General features: G+C 44.1%; 1 protein-coding gene across 1 annotated transcript; it reads left to right on the plus strand.

The window, feature by feature from the left end:
- The first annotated feature begins 23 nt into the window (after nucleotides 1-23).
- On the plus strand, nucleotides 24-24044 carry LOC106592897 (NACHT, LRR and PYD domains-containing protein 3). Its single transcript, XM_082969482.1, has 9 exons — nucleotides 24-273; nucleotides 5787-6044; nucleotides 6564-8689; nucleotides 17703-18120; nucleotides 19212-19323; nucleotides 19464-19634; nucleotides 19805-19978; nucleotides 20136-20182; nucleotides 21971-24044. The coding sequence occupies exons 2-9, from the start codon at nucleotides 5813-5815 to the stop codon at nucleotides 22528-22530; spliced, it is 3840 nt and encodes a 1279-aa protein (XP_082825608.1). The 5' UTR covers nucleotides 24-273; nucleotides 5787-5812; the 3' UTR covers nucleotides 22531-24044.
- The last annotated feature ends 466 nt before the right edge of the window (nucleotides 24045-24510 follow it).

Here is a 24510-nt window from a genome sequence, read left to right on the forward strand (position 1 = left end):
GGTTCTTATGATATACTGACTAGCCCAGCCTAGGCATAGCCCGTTTCCAATTATTCTTCTTCAAGGGTCTATTATATTCATTAACGTCATGGATAGGGCTATTGTTGACCTATTTAAATAGGCTATAGACAAATACGAGAACGAGGCTATTATCGGTTAATGTCCCAAAAAGAGTAAGTAACTTTGACGTTTATTTCAAAATTCTCAAATAGCGCTCAACAAGGAAGTAAAAACTAAAACTAAAAGAATGCCAGACGAAGAAACAATTATCAGGTGAATCTTTTTTTTCTTCATCTTTATGTAGGAGGACAGACTTAGTCTACTTATGCCATAATGTATACAGTGTATCTCTTCTCTAGGCAGGTTTATATGGACTATCGACAAAAGCAATGTCGGACAAAAAAATTATAATCATTGCGTCATGTGTAATGGAAACGGCAGATATATGAGACGTTTTCAAAAGATCGACAGGTGTGGATTTTTCTTTTGTCTCGGACTTTCTTTATTGTGACAAATTATGATGGAAACGATGTTTCTTGAATAAATGATAATTACCGAATAGGCTACTTTTGTAGGTACGTAGGGCACGTGATGTCATCACGTGACTATAAGCTCCACTTCCAACTATGAAAAATAATATTTATTTGCAGGACAAGGATTGTCCTGACTTTAAAGAATGCCTGAAATGCTTCGCTTTGCTTTACTGGTTGGTTGGCAAGTTTCACCATTCAATTATTCAAGATTTACTGGAGTGCACGTTTCACCATGGCACCGTGGCGATACGTTGGCACATAATAATTATTAGAATATGGCAAATATTAGTCAATTATTGCATTCTATCCATGCTGGCTTTCGCGAGCTACCTGAGACATGAAACAGATAGTTGGGAGGGCAGACAGGCTACCTGAGACATGAAACAGATAGTTGTGAGGGCAGACAGGCTACCTGAGACATGAAACAGATAGGTGGGAGGGCAGACAGGCTACCTGAGACATGAAACAGATAGTTGTGAGGGCAGACAGGCTACCTGAGACATGAAACAGATAGTTTGGAGGGCAGACAGGCTACCTGAGACATGAAACAGATAGGTGGGAGGGCAGACAGGCTACCTGAGACATGAAACAGATAGTTGGGAGGGCAGACAGGCTACCTGAGACATTAAACAGATAGGTGGGAGGGCAGACAGGCTACCTGAGACATGAAACAGATAGGTGGGAGGGCAGACAGGCTACCTGAGACATGAAACAGATAGGTGGGAGAGCAGACAGGCTACCTGAGACATGAAACAGATAGGTGGGAGGGCAGACAGGCTACCTGAGACATGAAACAGATAGGTGGGAGGGCAGACAGGCTACCTGAGACATGAAACAGATAGGTGGGAGGGCAGACAGGCTACCTGAGACATGAAACAGATAGGTGGGAGGGCAGACAGGCTACCTGAGACATTAAACAGATAGGTGTGAGGGCATACAGACTATCGCCAATTCATTAATGCTCATTTTATTATGTCATTACGCAAAGCTATTTTTATTTAGACAAGATAGTTAATTGGATACGCACCCTAGCAGGCAATTGTCGAATTTGTTTTCTATGCGAACTTTGTAAATGTTGACAAAAAAAATCGCTGGACAAGTTAATGGAAACATAAACTAGGTTTCCATCAAATTGGCGACAGATTTTAATGTGAATATTGTAATATCTGCATAAAAACAATATGCGCATTTCCCCCGATCAAACTGACTTGTTGTGGACAGTGGCGATTTTAGCATGTAAATCTTTGTGGGGCAAAAAAACTAAATATTTGGGATGCATGTCAGTAAAACCACTACACAACACTAAACAATACATTAATTGCACTATAACGGTGACAAACGGTGCCCACAAACTGTTACGGCCTACATAAAGCTGTCCCAACAGCAGAGTCTCAACAGCAGTCCCAACACCTTACCACTGCTACACCTGGCTGTCAGCTGAGCCTTGTCTGGCAGCGAAACAGTTCATTCAGCCTCATTTACTGCCTTTTAAAAAAACATAAAAACATAGGTAATTGAGGTACTATGTACATGTAGGTAGGGGCAGGTATGAGGTCGTTGAGGTAATTGTGGTACTATGTACATGTAGGTAGCTGATATGGCTGACTTGCTTAAACAAATATGGTTTCAGTCAGCGTGTCAGCGTGTCAGCGTGTGGGTAGAGTCCAGTCAGCGTGTGGGTAGAGTCCAGTCAGCGTGTCAGCGTGTGGGTAGAGTCCAGTCAGTGTGTGGGTAGAGTCCAGTCAGTGTGTGGGTAGATCAATGTGTGGGTAGAGTCCAGTCAGTGTGTGGGTAGATCAATGTGTGGGTAGAGTCCAGTCAGCGTGTGGGTAGAGTCCAGTCAGCGTGTGGGTAGAGTCCAGTCAGCGTGTGGGTAGAGTCCAGTCAGCGTGTGGGTAGAGTCCAATCAGCGTGTGGGTAGAGTCTAGTCAGTGATCATAGATCCGGTGCAAGAGAGTCAGTGCAAATAAAAAGGGGGTCAATGCAAATAGTCAGGGTAGCCATTTGATTATCAAATCAAAGTTTATTTGTCACGTGCGCTGAATACAACAGGTGTAGACCTTACAGTGAAATGTTTACTTACAGGCTCTAACCAATAGTGCAAAAAAGGTATTAGGTGAACAATAGGTAGGTAAAGAAATAAAACAACAGAAAAAAGACAGGCTATATACAGTAGTGAGGCTATAAAAGTAGCGAGGCTACATACAGACACCAGTTAGTCAGGCTGATTGAGGTAGTATGTACATGTAGATATGGTTAAAGTGACTATGCTTAGATAATGAACAGAGAGTAGCAGTAGCGTAAAAGAGGGGTTGATAAACAGAGAGTAGCAGCAGCGTAAAAAGGGGTTGGGGGGGGGGGGGGCACACAATGCACATAGTCCGGGTAGCCATTTGATTACCTGTTCAGGAGTCTTATGGCTTGGGGGTAAAAACTGTTGAGACGCCTTTTTGTCCTAGACTTGGCACTCCAGTACCGCTTGCCGTGCGGTCTATGACTGTGGTGGCTGGGGTCTTTGACAATTTTTAGGGCCTTCTTCTGATACCACCTGGTGTAGAGGTCCTGGATGGCAGGCAGCTTAGCCCCAGTGATGTACTGGGCCGTACGCACTACCCTCTGTAGTGCCTTGCGGTCAGAGGCCGAGCAATTGCCATACCAGCCAGTGATGCAACCAGTCAGGATGCTCTCGATGTTGCAGCTGTAGAACCTTTTGAGGATCTCAGGACCCATGCCAAATCTTTTTAGTTTCCTGAGGGGGAATAGGCTTTGTTGTGCCCTCTTCACAACTGTTTTGGTGTGTTTGGACCATTCTAGTTTGTTGTTGATGTGGACACCAAGGAACTTGAAGCTCTCAACCTGCTCCACTACAGCCCTGTTGACGAGAATGGGGGCGTGCTTGGTCCTGCTTTTCCTGTAGTCCACAATCATCTCCTTAGTCTTGGTTACGTTGAGGGATAGGTTGTTATTCTGGCACCACCCGGCCAGGTCTCTGACTTCCTCCCTATAGGCTGTCTCGTCATTGTCGGTGATCAGGCCTACCACTGTTGTGTCGTCTGCAAACTTAATGATGGTGTTGGGGTCATGCCTGGCCATGCAGTCGTGGGTGAACAGGGAGTACAGGAGGGGACTGAGCACGCACCCCTGGGGAACTCCAGTGTTGAGGATCAGCATGGCAGATGTGTTGCTACCTACCCTCACTGTTTAAATGTCTTACTCACGTCGGCTACGGAGAGCGTGATCACACAGTCGTCTGGAACTAATGCTCTCATGCATGCCTCAGTGTTGCTTGCCTCGAAGCAAGCATAGAAGTGATTTAGCTCATCTGGTAGGCTCGTGTCACTGGGCAGCTTGCGGCTGTGCTTCCCTTTGTAGTCTGTAATAGTTTGTAAGCCCTGCCACATAAGACGAGCATCGGAGCTGGTGTAGTATGATTCAATCTTAGCCCTGTATTGACGCTTTGCCAGTTTGATGGTTCGTCGCAGGGCATAGTAGGATTTCTTGTAAGCTTCCGGGTTAGAGTCCCACACCTTGAAAGCGGCAGCTCTACCCTTTAGCTTAGTGCGAATATTGCCTGTAATCCATGGCTTCTGGTTGGGGTATGTACGTACAGTCACTGTGGGGACGACGTCCTCGATGCACTTATTGATAAAGCCAGTGACTGATATGGTGTACTCCTCAATACCATCGGAAGAATCCAGGAACATGTTCCAGTCTGTGATAGCAAAACAGTCCTGTAGTTTAGCATCTGCTTCATCTGACCACTTTTTTATAGAACGAGTCACTGGTGCTTCCTGCTTTAATTTTTGCTTGTAAGCAGGAATCAGGAGGATAGAGTTGTGGTCGGATTTACCAAATGGAGGGCGAGGGAGAGCTTTGTATGCGTCTCTGTGTGTGGAGTATAGCTGATCTAGATTTTTTTCTTCTCTGGTTGCACATTTAACATGTTGATGGAAATTTGGTAGAATTGATTTAAGTTTCCCTGCATTAAAGTCTCCGGCCACTAGGACAGCCGCCTCTGGGTGAGTGGTTTCCTGTTTGCTTATTTCCTTATACAGCTGACTGAGTGCGGTCTTAGTGCCAGCATCTGTCTGTGGTGGTAAATAAACAGCCACGAAAAGTATAGCTGAAAACTCTCTAGGCAAGTAGTGTGGCCTGCAATTTATCACAATATACTCTTCAGGCGAGCAAAATCTAAAGACTTCCTTAGATTTTGTGCACCAGCTGTTGTTTACAAATATGACACAGACCGCCCCCGTCTTACCGGAGTGTGCTGTTCTATCTTGCCGGTGCAGCGTGTATCCCGCTAGCTGAATATCCATGTCGTTCATTCAGCCACGATTCCGTGAAACATAGGACATTACAGTTTTTGATGTCCCGTTGGTAGGATATTCGTGATCGTACCTCGTCTAGTTTATTGTCCAATGATTGCACATTGGCGAGTAGTATTGACGGTAACGGCAGCTTTCCCACTCGCCTTTTCCGGGTCCTGACCAGGCATCCGGCTCTTTGTCCTCTGTACCTGCGTCGCTTCCTCTTGCAAATAACGGGGATGTCAGCCCTGCCAGGTGTTTGGAGAATGTCTTGTGCGTCTTGTTTGTTGTTGAAAAAATCTTAGTCTAATCCGAGGTGAGTGATCGTTGTCCTGATATCCAGAAGCTCTTTTTTTGCCATAAGATACAGAAACATTATGTACAAATTAAGTTACAAATAACGTGAAAAAATCCCACATAATAGCACAATTGGTTGGGCGCCCGTAAAACTGCTGCCATTTCTTCCGGCGCCATTTTTAACTGTTCAGCAGTCTAATGGCTTGAGGGCAGAAGATGTTCAGGAGCCTTTTGCGAGGGGAAAAACGTGCACCCCTTTGGGTCCCTAGGACCGAGTCTAGAAAACCATGATGATAAAGCCACTAGCCTGTACTGCAGGTCCCTGTGTGTTATGATAAAGCCACTAGCCTGTACTGCAGGTCCCTGTGTTATGATAAAGCCACTAGCCTGTACTGCAGGTCCCTGTGTGTTATGATAAAGCCACTAGCCTGTACTGCAGGTCCCTGTGTGTTATGATAAAGCCACTAGCCACAGTCTGTAAGATTTCAAGTCATTTCAACTAATGGAATATAGGACATAAATAAAGAAATATTTACAATTATCTTACCTTGTCATAACCAATAAGCTAAGGACCTATTAGCATACTCAAATGTTTATGTTTTTGTTGTTAAACTTACTCCTTATGTTGTCTCTCTGTCTCTCTCAGGGGGAGGACACTGACTGTCTGATATCATGGATCAGACTCCTCAGTCTCTCGCTCCAGCCCAGCATTCTTGTCCTTCGTCCTCCATTACGTCTCAACCTGCCCCTACACCGTCCTCCATCATGGCTCAACCTGCTCATCCACTGTCCTTCATTATGGCTCAGGGTGGTTCTGTTGTCGCTGCACCCCAACTTGTTGGCTGCAGTGTTGCAGGTTCAGTTTATCAACACATCAGTGTTACTATGGCTTTGCATGGTGCTGGTAAGACAATTCTTTATTGTTATTTTTGTAGCTCAACAAAAACAAGCCCAATTATTACAAAATTTTGATTAGTTAAAATGCAGTGTCCCTGTCAAATAATACAATACTATTAAGCTTATATTTTGTGTTCTGAAAGGGTACGACAGTTCAACTAAGCTCATGAGGTATTTGTAAGTTGTATTCTTTAAGAATCAATGGATATACAGTATATAATTCATTTTAAAGTCCAGAAATGGATGTACCAATTGTAGACTAACACTAACACACACACACACACACACACACACACACACACACACACACACACACACACACACACACACACACACACACACACACACACACACACACACACACACACACACACACACACACACACAACACTCATAAAGTACACCCATAAAGGAAATTGGACTTTGAAACCAGTAACTGAAGGTAGTGTTTGTTACGTTACTGAATACTGCAGATAAAATATACTTTATACATCCAACGACACTATCAATTTTCTTTCCTCATTAGATGAAGAGCTGCCAAAAGTCAAGGACAAACACAAGTCCAACATGAAGAAGAAGTTTGGGAGCATCTTTGAGGGGCTTGGAAAACGGGGAAACCCAACATTGCTTGACAAGATCTACACAGAGCTCTACATCACAGCTGGGGAGAGTGAAGGGGTTAATAAGGAGCATGAGGTATGGCAGATTGAAGATACGGCTCAGACCAAAGCATTTCAAGACGATGCAATCAACTGCAATGACATGTTTAGATCTTTAGACCCTAAGACAGAGGAACATAATGACAAATCCCAATCCAAACAAGAGGTACCCATCAGAACTGTGCTGACAAAGGGCATCGCTGGCATCGGAAAAACAGTCTCAGTGCAGAAGTTCATCCTTGACTGGGCAGTAGGAATAGCCAATCAGGATGTAGATTTTGTCTTCACACTTCCATTTAGGGACTTGAATTTGATCAAAGATGACTGCAATCTCTTGGAACTCCTGAGTGACTTCCACCCTGAACTAACAGATATGAAGGATGCGAAGAAGGTGGTTGACGGTAAAGTTGTGATCATCTTTGATGGCCTCGATGAAAGCCAACTTCCACTGTGTTTCCATAACAACAAGAGGTTGTCTAATGTAACCAAGACAACATCAGTGGACGTGCTGCTGACAAACCTCATCAAGGGGAATCTGCTTCCTTCTGCTCTCCTCTGGATAACCTCCCGACCAGCAGCAGTTGATAAGATACCCTCTGACTGTTTTGACCGTGTCACTGAAGTTCGAGGATTCAACGACACACAGAAAGAAGAATACTTCAAGAAGAGATTCAGTGATGATGAGAACCTGGCCAGCAAAATCATCTCCCACATAAAGACATCAAAAATCCTCCACATCATGTGCCACATACCGGTCTTCTGTTGGATTACTGCCATGGTTTTTGGGAAAATGTTGAGCGAAAATGACCATGGAAAAGTCCCTCTGACTGAGATTTACATTCGCTTCCTACTCACAGTGACAAACATGAAGAACAAGAAGTACCATGGGGAAAACCAACCAGATCCTCGTAATCTGTCAGAGTCTGACGTACAGATCATTCTGAAACTTGGAAAACTAGCCTTCCAAAACCTGGAAAAGAGCAATCGGGTGTTTTCTGAAGACTATTTGAGAGAGTGTGGCATTGATGTCAACGAAGCCTTCTTGCTCTCAGGGATGGGCACAGAGATCTTCAGAGGAGAGGACCCTATGTTTCAAGCAAAGATGTACAGCTTTGTGCATCTCACCATTCAAGAGTTCTTCGCAGCACTCTATGTTGCTTTCTCATATGCCAGTGAAAATGTCAACCCATTTCGTTTAAGAGACTACCAAGAGCTACCAAGAACAAATGACAGTGATTCTGGAGACACATATTTTGGAGACGGGGAGGATGACTGCAGGGATGATGGCTACAGGGAGGATGACTACAGGGATGATGACTACAGGGATGATGACTACAGGGATGATGACTACCGGGAGGATGACTACCGGGATGATGACTACAGGGATGATGACTACAGGGAGGATGACTACAGGGATGATGGCTACAGGGATGATGGCTACAGGGAGGATGACTACAGGGATGATGACTACAGGGATGATGACTACAGGGATGATGACTACAGGGATGATGACTACAGGGATGATGACTTCAGGGATGATGACTTCAGGGATGATGACTTCAGGGATGATGACTGCAGGGATGATGACTGCAGGGATGATGACTTCAGGGATGATGACTACAGTGATGAGGGCTACAGTGATGAGGGCTACAGGGATGATAGCTGGAGCGAGGATGAAGACTACAGGCCTCAACCTGAAGGTTCTCAGAGAACATTGCATGACTTGCAGAGGAGTGCTGTGGACGAAGCGTTGAAGAGCGAGACCGGTCATCTCGACCTCTTCCTCCGCTTCCTTCTGGGCATCTCACTGAAGTCCAATCAGATCCTCTTGAAAAGCCTACAGCTCCAGACAGAGGGAGACACAGAGAGCATCCAGAAGACCATCCAGTACATCAAAGATAGACTTTCAGACAAAAAACAAAGACAATATCCCTCCCCAGAGAGGTGCATCAATCTCTTTCGCTGTTTGATTGAGTTGAACGATACCTCGTTTGTGAATTAAATTAATGTCACGTCCTGACCCTGGTAAGAGGCCATTTTCCTTAGTAGAGTGGTCAGGGCATGACAGGTGGTTGTTTTGGGTGGTTTTGGGTTTTCTGTTTCTATGTGGGGGAGGTTTTGGGTTTTCTGTTTCTCCAGGAGGAGGAGCGGGACTAAGCAGGATAGGGAGTATCTGGAGTCATGGACCTGGGAGGAGATCCTAGATGGGGCAGGACCGTGGACAAGGCCGGGAGCGTATCGCCGCCCGCCGGAGGAGATAGAGGCAGCGATGGTGGAACGGCAATACTGGGAGGAGCGGCTAGGAAGGCAACAGGAGACCGAGAGGCAGCGGCAAAAAAAAAAATTGGGGGGGCACACGGGTAGATTGGCTAAGGCGGTTGTAAGACCTGAGCCAACTCCCCGTGCTTACAGTGGGGATCAAGTAACTGAACAAGCACCGTGCTATGCGGTGATGCGCACTGTTTCGTCCATGTGCACTCACAGCCCGGTGCGCTCGGTACAACCTCCTCACAGTTACCGTGCGAGAGTGGGCCGTCAGCCAAGAAGAAGTGCGCCGGCTCAGCGTATCTGGTCTCCAGTGCGTCTCTTCGGCCCAGGTTATCCTGCGCCTGCTCTACGCACGGTACCCCCCATTCACCAGCGCAGCACAGTTCGTCCTGTACCTGCGCTCTGCCCGTGCTGGGCGAGAAGAACCATCCAGCCAGGACGGGGTGTGTCAGCCCCGAGCTCCAGACCTCCAGTGCGCCTCCATGGCCCAGTACGTCCTGTGCCTGCTCCTCGCACTCTTCCTCCAGTGTGCCTCCACAGCCCGGAGCCTCCAGCGACGCTCCTCAGCCCGGAGCCTCCAGCGACGCTCTTCAGCCCGGAGCCTCCAGCGACGCTCTTCAGCCCGGAGCCTCCAGCGACGTTCCCCAGCCCGGAGCCTCCAGCGACGTTCCCCAGCCCGGAGCCTCCAGCGACGTTCCCCAGCCCGGAGCCTCCAGCGACGTTCCCCAGCCCGGAGCCTCCAGCGACGTTCCCCAGCCCGGAGCCTCCAGCGACGCTCCCCAGTCTGGAGCCTCCAGCGACGCTCCCCAGTCCGGAGCCTCCAGCGACGCTCCCTAGTCCGGAGCCTCCAGCAGCGGCCTGCAGCCCGGAGCCTTCAGCAGCGGCCTGCAGCCCAGAGCCTTCAGCGGCGGACTGCAGCCCGCATCCTCCAGCGGCGGCCTGTAGGTCGGAACCTCCAGCGGTGGTTGGCAGCGCAGAGCCTACGGTATTGATCTACAGTCCGATTCCTCTAATAATCCACAGGTCGGTGGTACAGAAGCGGAGGGATCTGCGGGCGGAACGGGGGTTACGCCCTGATCCGGAGCCACCTCCGTTGCTGGAGGATCGGAGGGAGAGGGAGGTTCTGGGTGTAGCACATGAGCCGCCATAGAAGTTTGTCACCCTCCCTGCCCTCCCTTTGTGTTTGGGATTGTTTTTGTTGGGTTTTTGTTTGGGGGGGGGGGGGGGGGGTACTGTCACGTCCTGACCCTGGTAAGAGGTCATTTTTCCTTTATGGAGTGGTCAGGGTGTGACATGTGGTTGTTTTGGGTGATTTGGGGTTTTCTGTTTCTATGTGGGGTTTTTCTAGATTTCTATTTCTATGTTTCGGCCAGGTATGGTTTCCAATCAGAGACAGCTGTCTATCGTTGTCTCTGATTGGAAGCCATACTTAGGCAGCCTGTTTTTCATGTGTGGGTGTGGGTAGTTGTTTTTCGTTTAGTAGTTTGGAAACCTGACGGAACTGTTGGCTGTCATTTTGCTTCTTTTGTAAAGTGTTCTATTTCTTCATTAAACTTTGAGATGAGCACTAAACACGCTGCGCCTTGGTCTACTCCATTTGACACCTGTGACAATTAACCTCTTAATAAATGGATCACTAGTCACTTTAAACAATGCCACTTTAAATAATGCCACTATAATAATGTTTACATATCTTACATTACTCATATCAAATGTATGTACCGTAAATTCCGGACTATAAGCCGCAACTTTTTTCCCACGCTTTGAACCCCGCGGCTTAAACAATGACGCGGCTAATATATGGATTTTTCCCGCTTTCAATTTTTTAAATTCTTTTAAAAACACATTCTGTGACGTACTCAGTTTTTTGGCGGCATGAAGCTTTCATTAGACCAATGAAATTGCCGAACTGGTTAAGGTCAAACAACTTTTTTGTTTACTGTTTAGATTAAATCGAGCGCTCTCAAACTTCCCATCATTCTGAATACGGTAGTCATTTTGTCACCCTCATCATGGCAAAGACACAGAGAAATGCATATGATGCAGCTTTCAAGTTGAAGGCGATTGATCTGGCTGTTGGAAAAGAAAATAGAGCTGCTGCACGGGAGCTTGTTCTTAATGAATCGATGATAAGATGTTGGAAACAGCAGCGTGAGGAATTGACTTAGTGCAAAAAGACAACTAAAGCTTACTGATAATTTTTTATTTTTTGTTACAAGCCGTGTTTCGTTAAAGCCTATTTAATTTTGTTACAAGCCGTGTTTCGTTAAAGCCTGTGTAAAGTTAATTTGTTTCAATGTACCGGTAGGCACCTGCGGCTTATAGACATGTGCGGCTTATGTTCAAAATAATATTCTTTTTTAAATTCAGTGGTTGCGGCTTATATTCAGGTGCTCTTAATAGTCCGGAAATTACGGTACTGTATTTTATACCATCTACTGCACCTTGCCTATGCTGATCGGCCATTGCTCATCCATATAGGTAGTTGTTGGGGAATTGTTAGATTACTTGTTAGATATTACTGCACTGTCGGAACTAGAAGCACAAGCATTTCGCTACACTCGCATTAACATCTGCTAACCGTGTGTATGTGACCTATAAAATTTGATTTGATATTTGATTTAGTACGGCTAAGAAAGAGAAACACTCTCAGGCTCATCGACTGTAGTCAGTGTGAGAGGGCCAACTGACAAATACGGCTGTGTAAGATGGCAACCTGACTTTCCCACAGAAGAAACGGAAGAAACTTTGGAGGCAAAGCGTAAGGAAATGGAGCAGCTTTATTCCAGAGAAGGGCCAACAGGAGGTGACAGAGGACAACTCTCGCAGCTCATGCAAGCAACATTTTACTTACAGCGCTGTGCCATCAACGCTAGCCCAGCACTTAAGATAGCCGAGCTGAGGAGTAAGTGGCCATACCTTTTCACACACAAGGTTTGAAAAGGGTGGAGGGAATGCAGTTGGCCTTGTGTTGTCCTCCTGCTAATGGTCCATTTCAAAGGAAGGGCGGATGCACTCCTACAGGCCGATGTGAGTTTTATATTCATCTGCATCTTATGCATAAGATAAGAATTGTCTTTGTATTTTAGAAGTTTAAAATGATGATGTGCCAAATGTTCAAAATATGTGAATTGAAAGTTATAGTATTACATTTTTTTTTTATTTTTTTTTTAGTTGTTTTATATCTTTCAGGTGTCAGCCACAGATGTGGAGGGATCAATTCCCCTTCCGGACTCACCAAGACTGATTGTTCAAGGTAGTATATCCAATAAGACTTTCTGTGTGAGTAATTGTTTTTAGACAGGGCCTTACAATAGCAATGTTTCACAGAGGTAATTGTGAAACATAAATGTGATCTGATTTCAGGTGACACAATGGCTGCTGCCAAATGGATGATAAGCATGGAGAAGAGGGTCATGATGTCGGCCCACTCCAACTTTGTGGCAGCACCGGTAGCTTTCTCTTTGCCTCATTCTACACCTTCAATCTGCAGTACAGAGGAGGAGGCTTCACGCAACTTAGAGTTCATCCAAAGGTAAACAAAAAGATGCTTCTTCCTGGGGAGAATGCCATTGGGGGGAGGGACTTTAAACTGAGGCGTTTTGTATCACAGCTTGGTTTGGCAGGTTCATTGCATCAAGATATGTTGATACATTTGAAAGGCTCCTTTGTGAGAGCTTAAACACATAATGCGAAGGAATTATTTGAACTGGGGACAATGTACAGAGGTAATGCAGAGCACTTCAGACACTATTGAAGACATCAGGGGACATAATCATCTTTCTAAAATGTTGCTTGGATGTGCTCTTTGTTTTCACAGATGTTTTGCTGGACTCAATCCATCCACTGGCTCGATGACCGCCACAGCAGAGGTCGTCAGCAAGAAAACACAAAGTAGTGGAGAAGAAGAGACACAATTAATGTACGTCTGTACTCTGCTCAGGAAGATAATGCACTTTTAACAACTATAGGCTAGTTCTTCCTGGGCAAACATTTCATTTATTTTAGTCAATTGTGAACTGCTCAAGTAAGTTTGGTTTGTCACCGGGGTAGACTCTTTTCTTGTGTTTTATACCTTAAGTGTTTGAAAATGATTCAGTATTAACTGAAATGGACACATTGTTGAGGAAGTAATGCTACTTTGGATGTTTGGAAATGTCTGGCATTTACTCAACTTGAGTAGGCAACCCTTACTAAAGCTTGAGTATGTCGTTTTGGGAAGGGCATAAAATATCCATCGAGATCTTTTCTAACCTTTATGTCACATAATTAAAAAGTCCAACGACCCTTACCAATACTACATACTCTGCGTTTAACCTGGAAGTGAAGGTAATGACAAGCCTCCTAAGATAAGGCCAGGCAGACATGTTGCACAAAACTCTGTTGAGAGTAGGACTACTACCCCTCTTAGTAGGAAACAAGATATATATATATATATATATATTTGATTTGAGCTCAAAGCGAGGCAATGCAATTTTTTAGTTACCTGTGTCTGAAAGGTTACTTTTATGTCAAAAGCTAAGATACATACAGTAAACCAGTGCCTTTCTTATCTGTAATTCTGTCACTTTCTATGCTGAAACAGTTATAAACATGCACCTTATTCAGGACCTTGAGTTAACATTAATATCACTATGAGTTCAAATGCTGCTGCTGAGAAACTTTATATCTCAGTTTTTTATTTTATGAACGAAGATTATAAAGATATTTACGAGGATAAATAAGAGCTTTTATTAAGAGCTTGACTGTTTCCGTCTCTCTCTACAGAGACAAGTCATCCAGCTACTGGTGAGTCACACAGAAATGTGTACATTCTCAAAAGAAATAGAGAAACACATTGAGTCAATTTCAGTGAGTCAAACCTCTGTACTTATTTGAGATGAACAGATACAGCGCTGCTAAAAAACACAGAATTTTAATCTCCATTATAGTTCACTTTTCGTTTGTGTTTTGCGACATTTAAAACACAGCGGTGTCCTAAACTTTATCCTATTTAAAGTGAATTTATTATGCTAATATCATGAATTGACCTTGTAAAGAAGTCACACATTTTAATCTTCAAATGTTTAGGCTACGTAGCATCCTCTACATTGGGAGTACTAGGTTACATACTGTACAAAAACAACCCAGGATGAGTCAACCAGCATGAAGAACACATGGTTTAGTTTGGGCACTTTCATTCGTTTGGCATTTGGCAATGTGAAACCAACCAGACCATATGAAAAACATACAATGTTGCAAATAAACAAACTCTGATTAGAACTATAGCAAACTAACTTTGTGTGAAAACGCCCATAGTGACATATAACAGACACTAAAACGGCCCACTCGGACTAACAAACCACTCAATATCTCTATATTTTTTCTCATTAGAAGTAGACCTGCAAGGACTGAAAAACAACCTCAAGTCCAACATGAGGAAGAGGTTTGGGAACATCTTTGAGAGCATTGCAAAACGTGGAAATCCAACATTGCTCAACGAGATCTATACAGAACTCTATATCACAGCTGGGGAATCCAACATTGCTCAACAAGATCTATATAGAACTCGATATCACAGCTGGGGAATCCAACATTGCTCAACAAGATCTATACAGAACTCTATAACACAATTGGGGAATCCGACATTGCTCAACAAGATCTATACAGAACTCGATATCACAGCTGGGGAATCCAACATTGCTCAACAAGATCTATACAGAACTCTATAACACAGCTGGGGAATCCGACATTGCTCAACAAGATCTATACAGAACTCGATATCACAGCTGGGGAATCCAACATTGCTCAACAAGATCTATACAGAACTCGATATCACAGCTGGGGAATCCAACATTGCTCAACAAGATCTATACAGAACTCAATATCACAGCTGGGGAATCCAACATTGCTTGACAAGATATACACAGAGCTCTACATCACAGCTGGGGAGAGTGAAGGGGTTAATAAAGAGCATGAGGTTCGGCAGATTGAAGATACAGCTCGGACCACAGCATTTCAAGACCATGCAATCACTGCAATGACATCTTCAAATCCATATTCCAACAAGAGGCATCCGTCAGAACTGTGCTGACGAAGGGTATCGCTGGCATCGGAGAATCAGTCTCAGTGCAGAAGTTCATCCTTGACTGGGCAGAAGGAAAAGCCAATCATGATGTAGATAGTCTTCACCCTTCCATTCGGGGACTTGAATCGAAACAAGTTAACCAGTACAGTCTGTTGGAGCTCCTGAGTGACTTCCACCCTGAACTTTTAAATATGAAGGACACAAAGAAGGTGGTCGACGGTAAAGTCATGTTCATCTTGGATGGTCTGGATGAAAGTCAACTTCCACTGGATTTCCATGACAACAAGAGGTTGTCTAATGTAACCAACACAACATCAGTGGACGTGCTGCTGACAAACCTCATCAAGGGGAATCTGAAAGACCCACAGAAAGAAGAATACTTCAAGAAGAGATTCAGTGATGATGAAAACCTGTCCAGCAAAATCATCTCACACATGAAGACATAGAGGAGTCTCTTCATCATGTGTCACATTCCAGTCTTCTGTTGGATTACTGCCATGGTTCTTAGGAACATGTTCTGAAGAAGTCCCTAAAACTCTGACTGAGATGTACATTCGCTTCCTTCTCACTCTGACAAACATGAAGAACAAGAAGTATCACGAGAAAAATGAATCAGATCCTCGTAATCTGTCACTTTGTTATCGGTCAGTCTGTTGTCCCCACATGCTTCAAGATGGCCACCATTGTCCCTGTACCTAAGAAAGCAAAGGTAATTGAACTAAATGACTATCGCCCGTTGCACTCACCTCTGTCATCATGAAGTGCTTTGAGAGACTAGTCAAGGATCATATCACCTCCACCTTACCTGCCACCCGAGACCCACTTCAATTTGCTTACCGCCCAATAGATCCACAGACGATGCAATCACCACCACACTGCACACTGCTCTGTCCCATCTGGACAAGAGGAATACCTATGTAAGAATGCTGTTCATTGACTATAGCTCAGCATTCAACACCATAGTACCCTCCAAGCTCATCATCAAGCACGAGGCCATGGGTCTGAACCTCGCCCTGTACAACTGGGTCCTGGACTTCCTGACGGGTTGCCCCCAGGTGGTGAAGGAGGAAACAACACTTCTTCGCTGATCCTTAACCCTGGGGCCCCACAAGGGTGTGTGCTCAGCCCTCTCCTGTACTCCCTGTTCACCCGTGACTGCGTGGCCAAGCACCCCTCAAATTCAATCATCAAGTTTGCAGACGACACAACAGTAGTAGGCTTGATTACCAACAACGATGAGACAGCCTACAGGGAGGAGGTGAGGGCTCTGGGAGTGTGGTGCCAGGAACATAACATCTCACTCAACGTCAACAAAACTAAGCAGATGATCGTGGACTTCAGGAAACAGCAGAGGGAGCACCTCCCTGTCCACATCGTTGGGACCGCAGTGGAGAAGGTGGAAAGCTTCAAGTTCCTCGGCATACACATCACTGACAAACTGAAAGGGTCCACCCACAGAGACAGTGTGGTGAAGAAGGGGCAACAGCGTCTCTTCAACCTCAGGAGGCTAAAGAAATTGTCTTAACACCTAAAACTCTCAAAAACTTTTACAGATGCACAATTGAGAGCATCCTGTCGGGCTGTATCACCGCCTGATACGGCAACAACACCGCCCACAACCGCAAAGCTCTCCAGAGGGTGGTGCAGTCTGCCCAACGCATTACCGGTGGCAAATCTCCACCCTCCATAGGAAGGCCAAAAAGATCATCAAGGACATCAACAACCCGAGCCACTGCCTGTTTACCCCGCTATCATCCAGAAGGCAAGGTCAGTACAGGTGCATCAAAGCTGGGACCGAGAGACTGAAAAACAGCTTCTATCTCAAAGCCATCAGACTGTTAAACAGCCATCTACAGCACATCAGAGGCTGCTGCCTATAGAGATAGATTAGGAATCACTGTCCACTTTAATAAATGAAACACTAGCCACTTTAATAATGTTTATGTATCTTGCATTACTCATCTCATATGTGTAAACTGTACTCTGTACTATTCTACGGTATCTTAGTCACTTACATCACCCATTTCATATGTATATACTGTATTCTATACTATGCCACTGTACCTTAGTCCAATGCCGCTCTGACATATGTATATATATATATATATATATATATATATATATATATTCTTATCCATTCCTTACTTAGATTTACGTGCATTTTGGGTATATGTTGTGAAACTGTTAGATATTACTTGTTAGATATTACTTGTTAAATATTACTACACTGTCGGAGCTAGAAGCACAAGCATTTCGCTACACCTGGAATAACATCTGCTAAACACGTGTATGTGACCAATACATTGGATTTGATTTGTACAGATTATTCTGAAGATTTGAAAACTAGCCTTCCAAAACTTGGAAAAGAGCAATCTGGTGTTTCTGAAGACGATCTGAGAGAGTGTGGCATTGATGTCAACGAAGCCTTCTTGCTCTCAGGGATGTGCAGAGATCTTCAGAGAGGAGGACCCAATGTTTAGAACAAAGACATACAGCTTTGTGCATCTCACCATTCAAGAGTTCTTCACTGCACTCTACATTTCCTACGTTTATGTAAGTGAAAATGTCAACCTCGTTCATTTCAAGACATACGAGGTTACCGGTTCCTCTTGATGAGGAAGACATCCTCCCTCAACCTGAAGGTTCTCAGAGAACATTGCATGACTTGCAGAGGAGTGCTGTGGACGAAGCGTTGAAGAGCGAGACCGGTCATCTCGACCTCTTCCTCCGCTTCCTTCTGGGCATCTCACTGGAGTCCAATCAGATCCTCTTGAAAAGCCTACAGCTCCAGACAGAGGGAGACACAGAGAGCATCCAGAAGACCATCCAGTACATCAAAGATAGGCTTTCAGACGAAAAACAAAGACATTATCCCTCCCCAGAGAGGTGCATCAATCTCTTCCACTGTTTGATCGAGTTGAACGATACCTCATTTGTGAATGAAATTCAAAGGTTCTTGACATCCAAGAACCCTTCTGAGAAGAAGCTGATGCCTGCACAGTGCTCGGCGATGGCATATGTACTCTTGATGTCAGAGGAAGTGTTAGACAAACTGGACCTGAGAGAATACAACACGTCAGATGAGGGGCGTAAGAGGCTGGTCCCAGCTGTTCGATGCTGCCAAAAGGCCATGTGAGTTGAAGTGTTGATGTGTACAGTATGTGTCTTCTAGCCATTTATTTAGTACTATACTACATCCACACCTCTCATAATAAACATCTCTCCTCTGAAGACTAGCAGACTGCCGCCTTACAATGAGTTACTGTGAAACAGTGGCATCTGCACTACAGCTGCCTGACTCCCACCTGAGAGAGCTGGACCTCAGCGTCAATGTCCTGTTGGACCCGAAGCCCCTCTTCGTTGGACTGAGCAGTCCCAACTGCCAACTGGAGTCACTTAACCTGAGCCATATCAACATGGAAAGATCAGGACCAGAGCTTCTAAAGGCTGTGCTGATGGGTCCTCACAACCAGCCACTTGTGTTGAGGTGAGTTCTGTGCCTGGACCAACACACAGCAGAACACTTTTGAACAGTTATTAACCTTCAAATCTACTCTGGCAAAGAAACCAAGCAATAGCTTTAATGATAAACAACTTAAATCATGTTGGCAAGTTTGAAGAATTCAATTATTTGTTGTTGTTTCACATAGAATCACCAGTTGTGATCTCAAAGATGACATTTGTGAAACCGTTGCCTCAGCTCTCCAGTCAGCTGGCTCATGTCTGACAGAGCTGGATCTCAGCTACAACAAACTGACAGACACCGGGGTGAAGCAGATCTCCAATGGTCTTTTGAGTCCACACTGTAAACTGAAGATCCTGCGGTGTGTAATGAAAATGTTTAAATGGGAAGTTCAGGATCAATAGAAGGGATTGGGACATGTGTGTCATTTTCAAAACGGTCAAATCAACTCCATATGTGGTTTGACATTAGGTGATTTGTTAATTTATGTAAAAACATTGCACATATGCCCTTATCCATTAACATTGATTGTTAACTAGCTTCTTAGTCCAGGATTTGTCTTAATCTGTGTCTGGAAAACGGCCCTATAGGTTCATTTATTCTGGATTAAAGACAACTCCCCTTTACATTTTGTTTATGCATTTTTTTGTGTGTTTGACAGATTGACTGGTTCTGAGGTTACAGCGGAGTCCTGTGGAATTTTGTCCTCTGCTATAGCAGTCTCTCAGCTCGAGGAGCTGCGTCTGGGCTGCAACAAACTGGGAGACTCTGGAGTAAAGCTGCTGTCTGCTGGACTGATGGATCCACATTGTCAGATACATACTCTGGGGTGAGAAATAAACCGCTATGTTTCATCTTCTGTATGTTATAGTAGAATAAACATTTTATTACTGCATTTTTTAAACTGTACTGTAACAATGGAAACACCAAGAGAACGTAGTGTTAAATTCTCTCCCTTTCCATCCCAAGGCTAAGGGAGTGTAATCTCTCCAGACGTTCCTGTGTCTCTCTGGCTCCTGTTCTGTGGTCATACTCAGTACTGAGAGAGCTGGACCTGAGAGACAACAATCTGTGGTACTCTGGAATGAGGCTCCTCTCTGCTGGACTGAGGAACCCCAACTGTAACTTACAGACTCTTAGGTAGATTATACATTTGGTTTTGTGAAATCATACTGTAAACTTCAGAAAACAGTCAAAATAGGAATGATTTAACTAGTGAACTGCACTTAAATAGAATTTAAACTTTTTAACCTAAAAAATATATACTCTAGCAGTTGTTCATTGTTTTATGCTGTCTCTTCTCTCTGTAGGCTTTCTGGTTGTCTAGTCACAGAGAAAGGCTGTACATTTCTTGCCTCCGCTCTGGAATCAAACCCCTCCCACCTGAGAGAACTTGACCTGAGCTTCAATCACCCAGGAGACTCCGGAGTGAAGCTGCTCTCTGCTAAACTGGAAGATCCACACTGTAGACTGGAGAAACTCAGGTAAATGGAAAATGTAGTTGATTTTACTTTTGCTTCTGTTAACACCTCATTGCTCAATGGGCTTTCAAGACCCTATTTTATATAGTGAATTCATCAAGGCAATCTCCACTGTAATCAGGTTCAATAGGCCCTACATTACTCGTTTTTTGTCCTATAGTTTGGACCATGGTGGAGAGTCCAAAATCAAACCAGGCCTGAGGAAATGTGAGTCATCAAAATACGTTTAAGAATATAAAGCTAGCTTTTTAATCACCTAAACTTTATAAGAAAATTGTGAAAAGAACATAACACATACTGTACCAGTCAAAAGGTTGGACACACCTACTTATTCAAGGGTTTTTCTTTATTTTTACTATTTTCTTCATTGTAGAATAATAGTAAAGACATCAAAACTACGAAATAACACATTTGGAATCATATACTGTAGTAACCAAGAAAGTGTAAAACAAATCAAAATATATTTTATATTTGAGATTCTTCAAAGTATCCACCCTTTGCCTTGATGACAGCTTTGCACACTCTTGGCATTCTCTCAACCAGCTTCATGAGGTACTCACCTGGAATGGTTTTTTCTGTACAGCACTTTGAGATATCAGCTGATGTAAGAAGGGCTATTTAAATAAATTTGATTTGATTTTCCAACAGTCTTGAAGGAGTTCCCACAAATGCTAAGCACTTGTTGGCTGTTTTTCCTTCACTCTGCGGTCCAACTCATCCCAAACCATCTCAATTGGATTGAGGTCGGGTGATTGTGGAGGCCAGGTCATCTGATGCAGCACTCCATCACTGTCCATCTTGGTCAAATCGCCCTTACACAGCCTGGAGCTGTGTTTTGGGTCATTGTCCTGTTGAAAAACAAATTATAGTCCCACTAAGCGCAAACCAGATGGGATGGTGTATCGCTGCAGAATGCTGTGGTAGTCATGCTGGTTAAGTATGCCTTGAATTCAAAATAATTCATGGACAGTGTCACCAACAAAGCACCCCAGACCATCACACCTCCTCCTCCATGCTTCACGGCGGGAACCACACATGCTGAGATCATCCGTTCACCTACTCTGTGTCTCACAAAGACGCAGCGGTTGGAACCAAAAATCTCAAATTTGGACTCATCAGACCAAAGCACAGATTTCCACCGGTCTAACGTCCATTGCTCGTGTTTCTTGGCCCAAGCAAGTCTCTTGTTATTATTGGGGTCTTTTAGTAGTGGTTTCTTTGCAGCAATTTGACTATGAAGGCCTGATTCACGCAGTCTCCTCTGAACAGCTGATGTTGAGATCTGTCTGTTACTCTTTGAATAATTTTTGGGGGCTGCAATCTGAGGTGCAGTTAATTGCCCATTTCTGAGGCTGGTAACGCTAATGAACTTATTCTCTCCAGAAGAGATAACTCTGGGTCTTCCTTTCCTGTGGAGGTCCTCATGAAACCCAGTTTCATCAAAGCGCTTGATGGTTTTTGCGACTGCACTTGAAGAAACTTTCAAAGTTCTTGAAATGTTCCGTATTGACTGACCTTCATGTCTTAAAGTAATGATGGACTGTCATTTCTCTTTCCTTATTTGAGCTGTTCTTGCCATAATATGTACTTGGTCTTTCATCAAATAGGGCTATCTTCAGTATCACAACACAACTGATTGGCTCAAACGCATTAAGAAGGAAAGAAATTCCACAAATGAACTTTTAACAAGGCACACCAGTTAATTGAAATGCATTTCAGGTAACTACCTCATGAAGCTGGTTGAGAGAATGTGAAGAGTGTGCAAATCTGTCATCAAGGCAAAGGGTGGCTAATTTGAAGAATTTCAAATATAAAATGTATTTCGATTTGCTTAACACTTTTTTGGTTACTACATGATTCCATATGTGTTATTTCATAGTTTTGATGTCTTCACTATTATTCTACAATGTAGAAAATAGTACAAATAAAGAAAAACTCTTGAATGAGCAGGTGTGTCCAAAATGTTGACTGGTACTGTATTTTGTCTTGCTACAGATGCCTGCCAGCTGAAGATGGACTTTAGGTTAGCAGATGATGACCTGACTCTGTCCGAGGACAACACGAGGGTGGTGAGGAGAACGCAGGTTCACCTAAATCCTTATTTTGATTTCTCGGATTCAGATGACTCAGATTTCTCACATCGGACCAAAAAGTCGGATAGGTGGGCCAAAGTACGCTGCAGGGAGCCCCTGTCTGATGGTCGTTCCTACTGGCAGGTTGAATGGACTGGCTGGGTTGACATTGGGGTGACATATACACCCAGATGGGGTATGGAGAATAAGAGGTGTTTTGGGCTTTTTTGCTGCAATGAACAGTACGCATTTATTCATGATATCAGGCTCTCAGTTATATCAGCACCCAGGCCTGACCCAAAGTGTATAGGAGTGTATCTTGACTTTCCAGCCGGCACTCTGTCCTTTTACAGCGTCTCCTCTGGTACACTGACCCACCTGCACACATTCCACACCAAGTTCACTGAGCCACTCTACCCTCAGTTCAAAATCATGTGTGATGAAAGGGAGATATTTGGCTCTGTTAAAATCCAAACTCTGTGAATGAAACAAACAGGGAGAGTCTGGAATGAAACAAACTGGGAGACTCTGGAATGAAAGCAGCCATCATCAGAGTGAAACATTTTTTAATAATGTTAATGTCTGTAATTAGATTTAGTCTGTGTTTTTTGGGGGGAGATTGAATTGAACTTTACTGATACTCAGGTGGGAAATCGAAATGGTATAGTCTTACATGACATATGGTGATGATGTAAATAATGATTCATGTCTAAAGTTTTGTATGGAACTGAGAGTCATGTTGTTGTGTCTCTGTCTGATATAAAGTGATGAAGATGACACACACCTGTCTCATCACAACGACACCACTCAGAGAGATGACACACACCTGTCTCATCACAACGACACCACTCAGAGAGATGACACACACCTGTCTCATCACAACGACACCACTCAGAGAGATGACACACACCTGTCTCATCACAACGACACCACTCAGAGAGATGACACACACCTGTCTCATCACAACGACACCACTCAGAGAGATGACACACACCTGTCTCATCACAACGACACCACTCAGAGAGATGACACACTCCTGTCTCATCACAACGACACCACTCAGAGAGATGACACACACCTGTCTCATCACAACGACACCTCTCAGAGAGATGACACACACCTGTCTCATCACAACGACACCTTCACTCAGAGAGAGACCAATGATGTTTTGATTAGAAACCTTTATGTAATAAACGTAATAAATATTTACCATTCACACATCATTCAGCTTTGAGTGTGTAAATGGTCTTTGGAAGTTGTTTGATGTTTATATTATTTTATTATTGTTGTGGTTATAGTAAACATTCTGTTTTATTATTAATATGTTTATAATTATTCATTTGTGTAAAAGCTATTTGAGTTTAGTTGAAGCAGCTGAAACCAGGGAATCCTGCCAGTAATGGAAGAGAGAGAGAGAGGGGGAGGAGGGGGGAGAGAGATACTGCAGAGTGATAGAGGGAGGAGGGGAGGAAGAGAGAGTGATACTACAGAGTGATAGAGGGAGGAGGGGAGGAAGAGAGAGTGATACTGCAGAGTGATAGAGGAAAGAGGGAGGAGGGGAGGAAGAGGGAGAGTGATAGGAAAGATTGTTAGAACTAAACCAAGATAGACCACAGCCTGTCATTCCAAATGGTAACAGATGAGTCATAGCGGGCAGAACAAGCAAGGAGGTGGGCAGAGCCAAGCATGAGCTAGGTCCTATTGGCACGTTCTAGCAGGCATTTGCATATTTCCGTTAATAAGGAAGGCTACTCTGAAGTGCGCGTGTGCAATAACTAAATTTGCCTTTGCACTCCTTCTAAACTACACAATGTTTTAAAACTTTGGCAAAGGGTAAAGTATACAACATTTTGTCCACTCTGTTCGTAACAGATTCTAGTTTTGGGAATAGAAAACTGTATTGAGATCAAACGTTTCATCGCAAAGCGGATGCTTCACATTTACACATCCAGTGAAATATCTGTCATTGTTCTGTCTGTGGTGATACTGCAGACTGCTAGAGGAAAGAGAGAGGGGGGGGGGGGGGAGGAAGGGAGAGTGATATGTGAACGAGAGAGAAGGAAGGAGAAAGGGGGAGAAATAGAGAGAGATATAGGAAAGAGAGAGAGGGGGAGAAGGGAGAGAAAGGGAGAGTGATACTGGTGGGCAAATTTGTTTTGATTAAAAAAAATGTAACCAATTTGTTTGTTGTTTGATTTTTCTGTCATAATCAATTTGAGCGATGGATAAAAGGGCATTTATTAGAAAATGTATACAGTACCAGTCAAAAGTTTGAGCACACCTGTACTCTTTCTTCATGGTCGATTTGCTGCAAGAAACCACTACATGAGCAATGGACATTTGATCGGTGGAAATCTGTCCTTTGGTCTGATGAGTCCAAATTTGAGATTTTTGGTTCCAACCGCTGCGTCTTTGTGAGACACAGAGTAGGTGAACGGATGATCTCAGCATGTGTGGTATGGC

Source organism: Salmo salar, chromosome 02 (assembly GCF_965601325.2).
Source record: "Salmo salar chromosome 02, fSalSal1, whole genome shotgun sequence".
In the NCBI taxonomy this organism is placed as follows: Eukaryota; Metazoa; Chordata; class Actinopteri; order Salmoniformes; family Salmonidae; genus Salmo; species Salmo salar.

What these genes read in the sequence shown, in the direction of transcription:
- LOC106592897 (XM_082969482.1), top strand. Translation starts at nt 5,813, where the DNA reads ATGGATCAGACTCCTCAGTCTCTCGCTCCAGCCCAGCATTCTTGTCCT. An exon ending in TGTAACTTACAGACTCTTAG is followed by an intron (nt 19,635 to 19,804) that starts GTAGATTATACA and finishes TTCTCTCTGTAG; the next exon opens with GCTTTCTGGTTGTCTAGTCA. An exon ending in CAAACCAGGCCTGAGGAAAT is followed by an intron (nt 20,183 to 21,970) that starts GTGAGTCATCAA and finishes GTCTTGCTACAG; the next exon opens with ATGCCTGCCAGCTGAAGATG.